At 45.3% G+C, this 14,260-nt stretch overlaps 1 protein-coding gene across 1 annotated transcript in view; it reads right to left on the bottom strand.

Moving 5' to 3' along the window:
- Positions 1-14,260, bottom strand: part of camta1a (calmodulin binding transcription activator 1a) — a 272,181-nt gene that overhangs the window by 29,303 nt on the left and 228,618 nt on the right. Inside the window, exon 7 of the mRNA XM_041055551.1 lies at positions 1,881-2,034. Coding sequence (XP_040911485.1) covers positions 1,881-2,034 — 154 coding nt within the window. The remainder of the gene's footprint in view (positions 1-1,880; positions 2,035-14,260) is intronic.

Here is a 14,260-nt window from a genome sequence, read left to right as displayed (position 1 = left end):
GTTTTTTTTTGTATCATTAGAGGTGTCAAATGGCTTGTGCACTGAAATCTCGTGAAGAGAATAACAAAACGGAAGAGCAAGATGGAAGAGGGCAATTATACCGCAAAATTTGACATTGTACTAGAAAAATATCTATTTGACATTAAACCAAGGCTTCGTTTGGTGACAAAAATCGGCTCGTGAAATAGGAACCATCACCAATATATAAAAACAATTTACTAACATAAACCGTACCGTACACGACCCTGTGTCAAACATACTGTACTCTACACTCTTGCGTTCTTGTGCTCTGCACTCAATAGTCAACCCACGCAGTTTGCTTCTAGATATAGGGAAAAGGAAAATCTATCCTGCTAGTAAATCTACACAGACTTTGAGGAATCGTGGAAGCTCTACCACATAAAAAAAATATATTATCCATAGTACCACTCAAATTTAACATTCCTGTCTAGTGCAAAAAAAAAACATATGTACTATAGCAGATACAAGTTGTGTTTTCTAAGATATAGGTCAGTCTAGTGAAAAAAAGTTAAGAGCTAATGTATGCTGTAATTTCAAATTAAATAATGCATGGATAATACAGCATGACTTCATTGCAAGTCTTTGGTCCCTACATTAAGATGAAGTTGATATATCACATCACCACTAGGTGGCAATGTTGCTCCATCGCTGAGCTTATGTTGACATGCTGGCGGTTCCAAGGGAAAGACACAGGGACAGAGAGGAGAAGAAAGATAGAAAGCAAAGACAGAAAGCAGGAGAGGGATTTTTTTGCTCTTTATGTAGCCCCCTCATGTAGCCTGGCAGCTAGAAGGCATCTCACACTCACCCTCTTTGTCCCAACAACTCTCAAAGTTAATGACTTTACGCATTACTGCAAATTGTGCTTGGTTTTTTCATTAAGCCACAGATGTAATGAATACAGTACAATGTTGCTCAGTTGCTGTCCTGAGGTAAGGCTTTATGTTAAAATATGTGCTAAAACCGATAGCAAGCAAAGCAGTGGGGAGGGTAGCAAAATGGCCAGCACCTCAGTGATGATGGTCTGGGCTGACTTGTCAGTATGCAGCCAGCATGTGTGTGTGTGCTTGTAAAGCTGCTGACACGTTCCTCTTTACCTGGCCACATCACCAATAATTGGCCATCGGAATATCAGTCACAGCCCTGCTGGCCCCTGCCAGACACACCCGAATCACAGTCTGGTTGTTAAAGGTATCTTAACAGCTCTTTGAAAGATTTTCAATGCCCCACAAGCCCCATTTGGCTATTATCATCATCAGACAAACCCTGAATTTTTCCAAAACATTGCCTCCATCTTTGGGCAGGTCTAGAGGCTCATAAAAAACACATAGTGCATCTCACAGAGCATTAGTAAAGCTGATAACAACACGGATCAATCCATTGAGGGGGAGAGAGAGACAAGGAGAGCCAGAGAAAGGGTGGAAGGGGGATTTCTGGTGAGTCAAACATTCTTGCTCCCACGCACTAAACATGAATCAATAAACAGCTTGCTGCCCTCCTCTGCCTCGACTTCCTTCATGGGCCAGAGAGGAGGTGCACTTTCAGCCTGGCCAGAGTGGTGCCAGAGGTCTAGGGGAAGAGCTGAACTTCGACCTGTAACGAGCAGATGGCTCCAGGAGGAGCACAGACTCATATAACAGTGTAGGAACACTGGCCGATAGGATGCTCTCTGACTGAAGTGCTGAGGGCATTTAGTGAACCAGCTACCAGCTAATAGGAGTGGGCATTAAATCCTCAGACTGAAACAACAGCCACTATGTTGAGACTTTTTATGCATACAGACTTGTAAAACTGTTAAAGCCTTTTTTATATTAAGGCTGTGAACGCACAGTTCTGAACTGGCTAATGCAAATACTCACACATGGGCTTGAGCTGGCCGATCAGCTCCTCCTTGGTCCACTTGGCCCACTCTTTCTTGTCTGTATTGATGGAGCACAGGATCGGACCACATGGTTTCCCACAATCCTCGATGGCTGGAACATTCAAATAGTGGACGAGCACAATATCAGGGTTCTGTGTGGGGAAACAGAGAGGGAGGGTGTGGGAGTTAGAAGAGATGGCACAATAGACAGTCTCAGTGAGATAGGGAGCACGGTTTCTTGGATATCCAACAGTAGAGTGGTAGTGACACTTAGATACTGTGTCTCAGCTGTGAGGACTTTTATGTGGAACATGCCAGCTGGTTGGTGTGAAGTAAAATGTTGCTGAAATATAAACACTGCACGGTAGCTGTCACACAGACAACAGAAACACAACCAGGGAGCAGGACAAATCCAGGATCAGAAATTTGCAATAATCTCACTCATTACGTGACTATCTGTATCTCTGTATCTCTAAATGTGTGTGTGCTTGGATGTGTATACGTGTGTGCTCATTTATGTGTGTATTTGTATGTGCATATGAGTGATAATTACAATGTGTGCTCATGTAACACACTTATGGCATTTTGTCAAGTCCTCCCACATGGTGAGCTGATGCCCTCAATTAACTCTGCCTGTATTTACCAAGTCAAAACTCAACAATTTGCCGCCTGAAAATTGTTACTGGGTCACCTCTGCAAATTCCCTAAATTGACAGCTTATGGGTAATAGGTAGCATTTAAAGGAATGTTGTGCTGGTGTGAATAACATCAATTCGCTTCTGTAATCACGAAAAGCTTTGATTATTGAGCACGGCAAAACCTCACACGAGGAACGTTCCTGTGTCAGTCCTTATTGCTTCTAAGTTATTAGAAACATCCAACTGCCACTAGGCCTCACACAGGTTACAAATAAAAGCTGCACTGATAATTTAACGGACCTGTGGGCAGCCAAATATAAGCAGGTATACAGTATATGGAAGAAATGTTGTAATCTGATGTATGAATAAAGTAAAAACGGGCACGCAACACCACGCTTACACGCATGCGCGGACGCACAGCTAAACAAGATGCAAGAATCGACAAACCAACAAAGACCTTGATAGAGAAAAATGCCGTGACAACACGTGTGTGTGACTGCAGTTTGAAGCTTCATCAGTACTAAGTGGCAAATAAATCAAGGCTCTGCTACTGTAGGTCTGTGCTCCCTCTCAGTGTGGACCATTAATCTGGGGAGAACACCCCCCCCCACACACACACACACCCCCTCGCTCCTTCTCCCCTTTCATCAGACAGGGGTGTGGTTGAGGGCAAACAGATCCACATAAACAATTACTTGTGTGAACAAAAACATCACAGCAACTACCACCGTCTATGATGTGGCTGAGCAGTCAAAGCTCCGGTAGCGGAACAGGAACAAGGCGTATGTAAAGCAGTCTCAGGAGGACAGATGACCTCCCTTAACCATTTGTATCAGGAGCTGGAGCTGGACATTGCAGTGTGTTATCTCACCATTTTCCCTGTCCCCTGTCATTGGTATGGACACTAGGCGACGACTGCCATGCTGTTTGGATGGAGATGGCACAGGGCAGTGTGTGATGCACCCAGATGGCACCACCAGCTGTGTCAATAGCTAAGAGATGCCCTCAATCTTTACTTGGAATGAGAGCGCCGGATGTAGACGGCTTCATTCAATTATGAGCATACATAAATGTATGTGGATGTATGGGTGCAATCAGCAGTTGAATATGCGCAGACACACAGCTCATGTATTAAGTGTGAGCAAACACACAAGCTTAGGCACTCACACACACACACACACACAAACAGACCGAGCAAGGACAAATTCATTAGCATACTGTAACACACACACAAAAGACAAAAGACACACAAGGGTTAGCTGAACACAATCATACATGTGGTTCCACACAGTCTCCTCCTTCCAACACCCACACTCCCAGCTGTTTCCTACCTTTTCACACATAGCCACACAAATATGCACACACATACCCACTAAACACGGAGAAAGAGACCATGTGGCAGCCCAGCAGCTCATCCAAACACAAGTAATCTGTGTCACTGTGCTTTACTATTAGGAATCTGCTATCTGTTGTAAAACAAGGAGGGAGCCAGAAGCGTATGACGTCTGGAACTTTTGCTCTCGTCCTCCAGTCTTGTTTTGCTTCTTTCTCTTGTCTTACTTTACAACATGTTTAACAGTTCTCTCCCAACTCAGGCCCACCTCCACTCTGGGAGGAAAACAACACAATGAAAATGTAAAGCGTCACATAAATCTATCAGGATGGTAATTTAATTTAATTTCCTGCTGGCTGCTTTCTTTCTCCACAGTGTAATATCAAGAGTTGGTTCTCCAGGAGTAGGTGAAAAAAAAAGGCTGAGGGGGAACTTTTTGCCTGGATACTATTTTCCGGAGAAAATGAGATCTCATTAACTTATTGATTAATTGTGTAATGTAGTCTTTTGGTTGTTTTTTCACTCCTTTCCCATGCGGGTCTCAGGGCAGCTTTCCAGCCTCACTTCCCGCAGCAGAAGGGAAGACTGGGATACAGTTGCAGAAGCCTGTGGTTTGCATGTGGATGAGGATGAGATGCTGTTTGTATCTCTACGTATTTGGGTTTCTATGAGCCCATAAATACATGTCAACACGCCAGCCTTATCTGCATGCACGCGTGCCAACGATTCTCATGTTAAAGCCTCCTAAAGCATGAACATATCGTGAATGCGTAAAATGTAGCGTGTCTCCAGCCAGCGTTTTGATGTTGCTGTGTTGTGTTAATGTTTACTGCGCCTCCCTAGAACAGATGGATAGATGTTGAGCTAATTACTAGCAGAGTCTTGGGGAGTCAGCCATGGGGGCGGAAGGCCTGCTGAGTGGGTGGTGGAGCGCCTTCCTGCCCCTCCTTTCACCAACTCTCTCACAAACACACACATAGGCTAATACATCAGTACACAAAGCCATGCATGCACATGAAAAAGAACACACTGTCTTGCGCACACGTGCACACGCACACTCAGAGTCTTATACACTGCGTACGAGACACACATGAAAAAGTCGGTGTGCCAAAACTCACACACACATTTGCACGCACATGCATATGCGATATCCAAGACATCGCCATCGCAACCGGAGGATAAAGGTGCTGTTGTAGCCAGGCAACAGGTTTCTCTGGCACCCACGCACTAAGAGGCAGCCAGTGCTCCTACGACTCAGTGACTGCCTACCTCGTCCTGAAGTCATACACCCTGTTCTACTCCAAAGACAAGGAGGGAAAGAGAAAGAGAGAGAGAGAGATTCGCTAATGGAGCTGAAGACACAGAAGGAGTTAGATGTCGGTGGAGACAGATACAATGACCTTCTATTCTGTGCTGAATGCGAGGCAGTGAATGTGTACGTTGAGGTGCAGCTGAGATATAACTAACTGAGACTTGAGCACAAAGTACATCTATTGGTGGAACCTGATATGAGTGGTCAAGTAATATGTCCGCTGTCTTGTTAAGTCTCTGTGACCCAGCCGCAAATCTGCCATTCTCTTGGAACACCTCCATGTAGCCGCTACTCGAACAGCCCACCGCAGCTCATTAAGAGGCAGAGAGAGCAAGGGAAAGAGTTTGAGATAGAGATAGGTGGAAAGAGAGAGAGAAAGAGACAGAGACAGAAAGAAGAATGAGAGTAACAGCTCTTATATTGTCAGGCAGGCTGCTCTGCTCCATGGTTGTACTCTACCATAGTAGGCCTCGCTTTCACAACCCGTGCACAAGAGCGATAAGAACACCATTAACATGAAAGGATCTTAATTGAGAGGGGATGCTTCATGGAACGTGGATGAGCCGGGGAGTTCAGGGGGAAACCTTGTTTCTCTCTGATAAAATAACCCCCACCGAGGAATAAGGGCTTCAAAGCCTGTCATACTGAAGGAAAGAGCAGAGCAGACAGGGGCTCAGGTATGGGAAAAGCCCTCCACCCCCTCCTTTTCCACTTTTACTCTGAGGAGGGAACAGGGAAAATAAGCAAAGGAATGAGACAGTTCTTCAAGGGAGAATTGAACTAGCTGGCTACAGGGATATCCATTTCAATACAAAATATCATGAAAGCAGGAGCAGTCAATTGTTTTGTCACAAACATTCAGCATCAAGGCATAAATACAGAGGGGGGTGCATGTGTTGGTATATTTGTGTTTGTAGATGTATCTGTGCCTTTTTGTGTCTGCCTACATTAAATTATAAATAGCGTGTGAATGAGTGTCTAGAGGCAGATCTCTGTATGTTGGCTGGCGTACGTACATCAGTATGCATGCAGAATGAGTGCAATGAGCTGTGAGTGTGAGTCTGAGTGCATCTGCTATTGTGGCTGCATATTCATGCTATTTGTGCGTGCAATGCATATTAGAATCTGTGGTGTGCATCTCTGCATATGCCCATGCACTTTCATGTGCATGTGGAACACCTGTGCACGTATGTTTTTCATGTCGCGTGCCGCGGTCCGCTGAACGGGTACGAGGCCCTGCTCCCTCGGCCGTGCGGGGGCAGTTGCCCTGGCAGTGGCATGGTGATGGATGGCATGGGGTGCCAGTCATTAGGCAGCCTCCTGGCCTCTGGCACTGAGGTTGCACTCTTAAACACCGCCCTCCCCCGTCCGTCCCCAAACACCGCTGCTCATTTCAAGGTCAGCTGCCTCTGTGGTGCTGTTAAGTTCACCTCCACAAGGTACAAGACTTCTTCCTTTTGTTTGGTACCTTTATCGCTCATTGCCAACGGGTGTGTTTTAGATTGTGGGGGTGGCTGGCTGGTGCCTTGCCTCGTGCAGACACACAGAGGCACAGACACACACATGCAGTATATGAATACATACAAACACACATACCGAGGTAAACAAAACTCCACGTCAAACCCTCCCAAAAAGGCAGCAAACAGCCCGAAGCTCCTGTCTAGGTAGTAGAGCAATCCCCTATCTGAACCTGCTCCCCCCGCCCCCTCTCTCCAGGTCCTCTATGACAAAGTCTTTGTTTAAATGTTCCCAGTTTAGAATACAGACATCCTAATTGGGGTGTCTGGAGTCAACGCTCAACTTAACTGCTACAGTTCACCCTCTACTGCACCCGGCTCTCCACCAACTACAACACTGTGCACTGTGCCAAGCTAAAACGATGCCCGGGGTGGGTAGCAATCCAGGGGTAAGAATTAGTTTACAGAGGTTTTCTTAATGTGAATTGCCTCGATTGCCTCTGTCCAAAGTCGGTTAGAGGGATGGCAAAGCAGGAGGCACAGCAGGAGATCCTGATTTAGGGAAGATTCATACTGCACCTCTTTACCTCCACTACCTAGTGTACTGGCTTGGAGATATGAAAGGCAGAACTTGGAACTTTTGAGGAACAGGAAGAGGCCAGCATGTTTGAGCGTGTTTCAGAGGAAGCCAGGGGCTGAGGCCTGTGATGTTTAATTCAGTAGCACATAATCACTCCGATGGAGTTGAGAGCGGGGCTTTAAATAACTCAGCTTAGAGGGGCAGAACTGCTTCACTCTGGGTGGGGGAATGCAAGTCTGTGTGTATGTCTGCATGTGTGTGTGTGCTCGCGTGTGCATGTGCATGTATGTGCGCGTGCTTGTGCACTTGTGTTTGTAATTGTGCAGATATGTGAGTGCATTCCACACGTTTGTGAGCGAGCATGCAAGAGAGTGCTCCTCTGTTTTTGTGTGTGGCTCCTCCCTGCTTTGAAATATTTTATTTGTGCAATGCACCACAGTAAAAAGGTGGAGTGTGTTTGTTGCTGTGCCAAGCGTCTGCATGCATTACAATAAAAGTGCAAAAGGCCAGTATTCAGAGCCTGAATATGGAGGAGCATTCGGGATGCCAAGCAGGCAGGCAGTAAGTCAGGCGGTAAGCCGGGCAGTGAGGCATTGAAGCCCCTTTAGCTGCCGCAACTCAACTCACAGTTTACAGCCCACTTATTCTTCCTAAGGCCCTTACAGAGCACACTACCCTCTCCATTAGTTGTGGTGGTCCCAAGTGAGAGGCCACGCTGCCCAGGGGCAAGCTGAGAAAGGGCCATCAGGAGCCCATCCGGCTGCCATAATGGCCTTGGCTGAGCCCATGGCACTGATCCTAATATTCAGTGGCCATCCAGGTGACACTGAGTCACACTGGAATAAAGGAAGGGAAAGCAAGTTACTGAGCCCTCTCAGACACAGGGAGGATTTAACCGTGTGCTCTCTCTTCATGGTTCTTTTCTTTTGTTTCCGCCTCACAATACCTCTCAACCTCTGGCTTTCTCTGAGTCTTTTCCACTTGCTTGCTCTCTCATTTTCATCTCTTCCTCTTAGGACATAGTGCAATTCATTTGGAGGTGGAAAACACAGCTAATGCCATCTCTCTCTACTCCCTCCCTTCTGTTCTTGCTCCCTTTCATATCAGTGTTGAGTCTGATTTGTTTGTGTGCGTCGTCTTTCTCCCCGTGCCAGTCGACAAGGCGGGCTATTTATGCGCCTCTGCCCATGTCTGTGAGCGAATCAGGATTTCATAGGAGCAGCCAGGGGAGAGGGATGTGCTGGTGCATTTCTAAACAGGGAGTCACAGGAAGGACTGATGTGTGTCCAGCAGCAAGACAGTCCAACCTGGCCACTATCTGCCTCTGCAACGGCCCACTGAACAATAATAGATAACAGCATCAACAACAACTGTTGAGGTTGTAACAGAAAAACAGACCTAGTCAAGCACAAACTCTAAGAGCACTAATGCACATGTATGTAGATATGTACTCACACCACACACCCCATCAGGAGACTTACATACAATGACAGCAGCAATGGCCACAGGACTGCTGAGCCTGTATGCTCTGTCAAACATGGTGAGGGGCTCATTATTATTACTGGGCTGGATACTGGAGCAGCCCCAGAGCTCAGCTTGGCAAGACCTCTCTCTGGAGACACACACACACTAGCCTGTACACACACTCATACATACACACACACACACACACACACACACACACACACACACACATACACACCATACAAATGGGTAATCAAACGTCTGCCCCTGGGAAAAAATGCTCAAATGGTTTCCTAGCAACCAATGATGTGTATTGGGTCCACATGAAAAATGAAAAATAAAGACAGTGTGTGAGCGTGTGGTTGTGCGTGAGACAGAATGAAAGAATGAGGTTCAGATAAACAGTGCATATTAGAGAGAGATAGAGGGGTTTATGGGGTGAAGTACGGAGTGGTCAGAGATAAGAAGTCGTCAATGGGATATGAAAAGGTAATGAAGAGAGAAAGAGAAAAGGCGCCATCAGAAGTCTGCCAATCTGATCGACAAACACAGGCATTTCCCCAGCCTCTCCACAGGGGCAGTGTTGCCTGCGAGTTGAGCAGGTCCACAGACAGTTAAGGTCATGGGAATGTGTTGTCAAAGAGCTCAGCTCTCTGACAACACATTCAGAGAGAGAGATCATCATGGGAATAAATCAGTATCTTACACACTGTTACAAGTCAGTAACAGTGCTGCTGGGGAGGGGATTATGCAAGAGCACAGGCTTTAGAAAATTGGCCTAAAACTCAGTGCTGCGCATCACAACAGGTTCAAATGCAAAACACAAGGGGTTGTGCTGTACCAAAGTCACACAATCAGGTGAGAGTAGTGGTTTGTAAAATTGCACTGTACAAAGAGGCGTAGCTGAATCTCTGGGGCTCTAAGGAGTTTTTTTTTATTTGATTATTGCTGAACATGATAACTAAAACACAGCAAGTCTCCTTTAAAATGATTCAACAAAAAGACAGAGTTACATTTTATTTGTTTATCTGTGTGCAAGTGTGTGAAATGTGAGGAGCAAAACAGCGTGTAATAGTGTGAGTGTGTGTTTCCATAAGATACCAGTGTGTGTGAGTGTGCGTGATTGTGTGTGTGCATGTTTGGTACTTCTGTCTGTAAAATTGTGTGCGCGAGGTGGTGAGAAGCATACTATCTCCATCCAGCAGCTGCCACAAAGAGGCTTCCCAAAACAAGCGCAGGGCCGTGACAGAGACAGAGCGACCGCAGCCTTCTGGTGGTGTAATAGGAAATTAATTGAGACCATCAATATGGTATTAATCATTAAAGCACAGGTGCTGAGGTGGCACTTTGCTGACTGCTCTGACTGTTGGCAGCACTCACATACACACAAAGTAAAAGTTTGACCTGCTGTTTTGCAAAAATGTAGGTGGGGACAGAAAAAGAGAAGAAGAGACAAAAGAAAATGAGAAAAAGGAAAGTCTGCATGCTCCTTCTAGACACACACAGACAATGGAGCAGTTGTTATACACAGTAATCCAAGGTCATTCTTGCTTTGCCTAGAAAATGGTTAGCGTTCACCTCTTCTGAGCTCCCTCTGATAGTGACTAAATAGTGAGGAAGAAATTAAATAGGAGTGGGTATCTTGAAAGATGCTCAAATCGGAAACTGTCAGGTGAATTTTGGGAAATATTCATCGACTCCTTTGGAAGCAATGTTTCTTATAACACCTAATCCTTTGTAAGGTAATGCACAGTGAGGACAGGAGTGCCGGTGTTAATCAGGCAGAGGAGAGCCAAATTGCTGCAACTACATTAAGCCGTTAAGCACACCACGTCTCCAAATTGTTGAAGGTGTCTCACTGAGATGAATGCTTCTACTTATGAATAATACATCACACACCATACACACAGACAAAACCAGACACATTCTTTATATATGTGCACATGTTACTGCACATGCACACAGACACGTACACAAATGCATGCACCACTGTGTGTGTGTGTCTCTTGCTGAGACAGTGCGCCAGCTGTGCACGATGCGGTTTGCAGTGTGTGGCAGTGAGTTCAGCGAGGAGATGTTTCCAACACTTTCTCTGGACTCTGTGAAGTCCAGCATCAGCTAGCCTCCACAGGCACTTTACACCAAAAACATCACCACTCCATGTCTGTCAGTGTCAAGGTTGAGCCTATGAAATGTTTATGATTCAGGAGCCGTAGATAAGATGGAGATTGATCTGGATCGAAAAGCAAATAAGATTGCTAAAGCCCAGAGTCAGCTGAAAAGGAGGCAGAGGGAGCAGAGGGGGAAGGAAAAGAGAGTAAGAGGAGAAAATGCATTAACACAGGTCTGGGCCTGAGAGAACGCCGAGTAATGAGTACTTCCTCTTCACATACTGAATACTGGGGAGAGAATATGGATGCACCCTCATGACCAGCTGACTGATGCCGTGTGTGTTTGTTTGGTCCGTTTGCCTGATTGCTCCTGTTCTCGAAACTTGCAGCGCTCGACTACTGACACTATCTGTGTTCTGCGATGTGTCTGAAAGGATGGCGCACACCGAGTGATGCCATCAAAAAACACAGCAGGTACATTCAAGCTATTTACGGGCCAAGATTTAAAATTTATAGGTCTGACTATAAGCATCAATGGGATATATCAGTGTTAGGAGACAAGGGCAGGCACTATATAGGAAGTTTTTGTGAAAAGATGTTAAAGAAAGTGACACATGGACATAAGAAGCTTCTAGCCACTAGCATCAAAATTTATGTGAGAATGAGAAGCTCTGGCTCTCTTTAACACAGTCATGATAACATATCAGCTTTGATTTACGATGTCTAACAGTGGAACAAAAGGGGAAATGATGTAATCAAATAGGGCATTTTTCAAAGGCCAGAGGAATGTGTGTGTATGCATTAATACATGTGTTTGTGTGTGTGTGTGTGTGCATATGGGATGAATGGAAGGATAAGACCCTTTGATGTATCTCCTGACAACCCTAGCCAGCTTGCAGGAGGAGAACAGAGCAGAGGCCACCGGAGAGTTGGGGTCCGAGCCCTGGGGCCTGTTCTCTCCCTCCCCCTCTCAGCCTGCCTTCCCCTCCCTCTTCTGATCAATACTGGGTGCTAATCACTGAGGACAGTATGGTAGCCCTCTCTTTCTCTCATCTCCTCTCTCATTTTTTTTTTTCATGGTTTTACAACCTCTGCTTCTACCACGCTATTGCCAGCTAGCATAAATTACACTCACTTGCTTGTTCTGTGTCTGCCTGTGTGTGTTTGTCCTGGTGTCCATATATGTCCACACCTTTGCGTGTGATAGCCACACACATTCTGCCTGTGTTTCTATGCGTATTTGTGAAAGGGAGTCTGTTAGAGTGTCTGTAAATTCGTGAACAAGCTTATACAAGGCTGTTAAAATGTGTGGATGTGTCTGTGTACAACAAGATAAGAGAATATCCTTGAAAAAGCAACAGCAACATAAACATAAACCCCAGTGAATTATGAGCAGCATGAATAAACTTGAATAATAACACATCCCCTCATTTCGGTGGCTTTATCCCAGTTATCTAATTGCCTATGTCTTTTTTTTTTTTCTTTAATAAACTAATGAATGTGGCTGGGTTGAGGCCTGGAATCATATGGGCAGCAATAAGTAGAACTGCTTTAAACCCCAAACTGCATCAGAACAGCTGAATAATTTGTAGGAGAAATAATTACGGGGCAGAAGAGCAGGCATCAATCCTGGAACACCGACAGTGCCCTCGCTGGAAACTACCTCACCCATAAGCCAAGGCTCCATTAGGTATTGTCTGGGGCCTACAGGCTAATTTGTTTGCATCAATAATACATTCAAAGGATTTATCTAACTTGCAAATGAGTGTTCATTTACTGGTCCAGGAGGCAGGGAGGAGAGCAGGCAGCAGGAGAGAAGGTGTGAAAGGCTGAAACAGCTGGTTGGGGCTATCTGGGACACAGTTAACCCTTTGCTGGGCAGCAGGATGATGGTCCGTATCTACCATTTAGTTAATAGTATTTAGAGATGGTTGGTTCTGACATGCTTGGATAATAGCCAGTGTTTATGTAGGGCAGAGACAGGCCAAGGTGCAGGTGACCAGACCTTGGAATGGCATCAAAAATGAAGCAGAAAGCCCCCTCACAGCCACAGCATATTACCCGCTGCACCAAATACTCTCTGATCATATGCTAGATGACAAAATGACAAAGAGGAGTGTACGTGTGCGTTTCTGTTAGGAGACAGGGATGCGACAGTGGTGAGACATGGTGGGCTGTGTTTGGGGGGGGGGGGGGGGGGGGGCACTGGGATCCCCTTTGATCTTTGCACTATGCTGTCTCCTACAGGTGATACAAGGACGCTCAAAGCCAAGAGAAGAAAAGATGAGGGTTATCAGGAGTGAGCTAGAGAGAAAGTGAGAGAGAGGAGATGAGAGAGGGAGAGAGAAAGATGGGAGAGGAGGAAGGAAGCTGGCCATGAACATATGCTGCCTCTCTGTGCCAAGACCCACTGGCTCAGGCAACCCACGCATACGCTGCACCGCTGCTGCTGTTGCCACTCCAGCCCTCTCCAACACCAACACCATGGCACTACTTAGTCAAACAAAGCTGGAGAGATGAATCTGGAAAGAGATGGGGTCTCCCCAGTCTCAGCACTGCCAGGGTAGGACTGCTTGGCTTGGATAATACACACACACACACACACACACACACACACACACACACACACACACACACACACACACACACACACACACACACACACACACACGATTCACTTTGATTAATTTTTGGTAGAAACTGCAAAATATTAATTTATTAATTCAGGTTTTAAAAGCAAGCAATACAGTGGGCTATGAAAAATACTTAAAAAAAAAAAAGCAATTTTAGTATAAAATTTAAACACTGTGAAATAATTTTCCAATCTTTCTAGGGGTCATGAGTCCTAAATTTCCACACTGGTAAACATTACACTACGCATTTAGCATTTAGCGTTGATATCAACTCACTTACAGCACTCACATGTAATTCTTCACTTAGCTCTAGTGTCAGCTGAGGGAGTGATGGGCAGGGAAGGTGAAAAAGGGACTGAGGAGAGGAATGTTGTTGATAATGATTGCATAATATATATTTTTTGAAAACTTAGCACAGAGTTTAATGTTGAGAATGTGTGTGAGCTTGTTTTACTATATTCTTGTGGTCTGAAAACCATGAGCCCACTATACTTTGTCTGGGTCTGACAGATATGTAAGGACCAACATGCTGAACCCTACAAGTTCAAATGGCTGTTTGAGGGTTAAGGCTTGGTGTTAGGGTTAGGCATTCAGTTGGGTCCCCAGGAATATAGTAAAACAAAGATGCGTGTGAGTGTGTGTGAATGTATGTGTCAGGCCAGGACAAAGTACTGTGGTACTGTGATGTTTGATGCACTGTGCACCTAAAGGTATCATTAACACTGACAGTCTGGAAGGTTCAATTTAGTTTTTATTGCTTAAACATCTTATAAGCACCAGACTTAAAATTCAGAGAAAGGTCACACTAATATTTTTATACAATCCTTAATAAGATTTTTAAGTTATATCA

The sequence above is a fragment of the Toxotes jaculatrix genome, chromosome 2 (genome assembly GCF_017976425.1).
Source record: "Toxotes jaculatrix isolate fToxJac2 chromosome 2, fToxJac2.pri, whole genome shotgun sequence".
Taxonomy (NCBI): domain Eukaryota; kingdom Metazoa; phylum Chordata; class Actinopteri; family Toxotidae; genus Toxotes; species Toxotes jaculatrix.
This window is presented reverse-complemented; position numbering and strand designations above follow the sequence as displayed.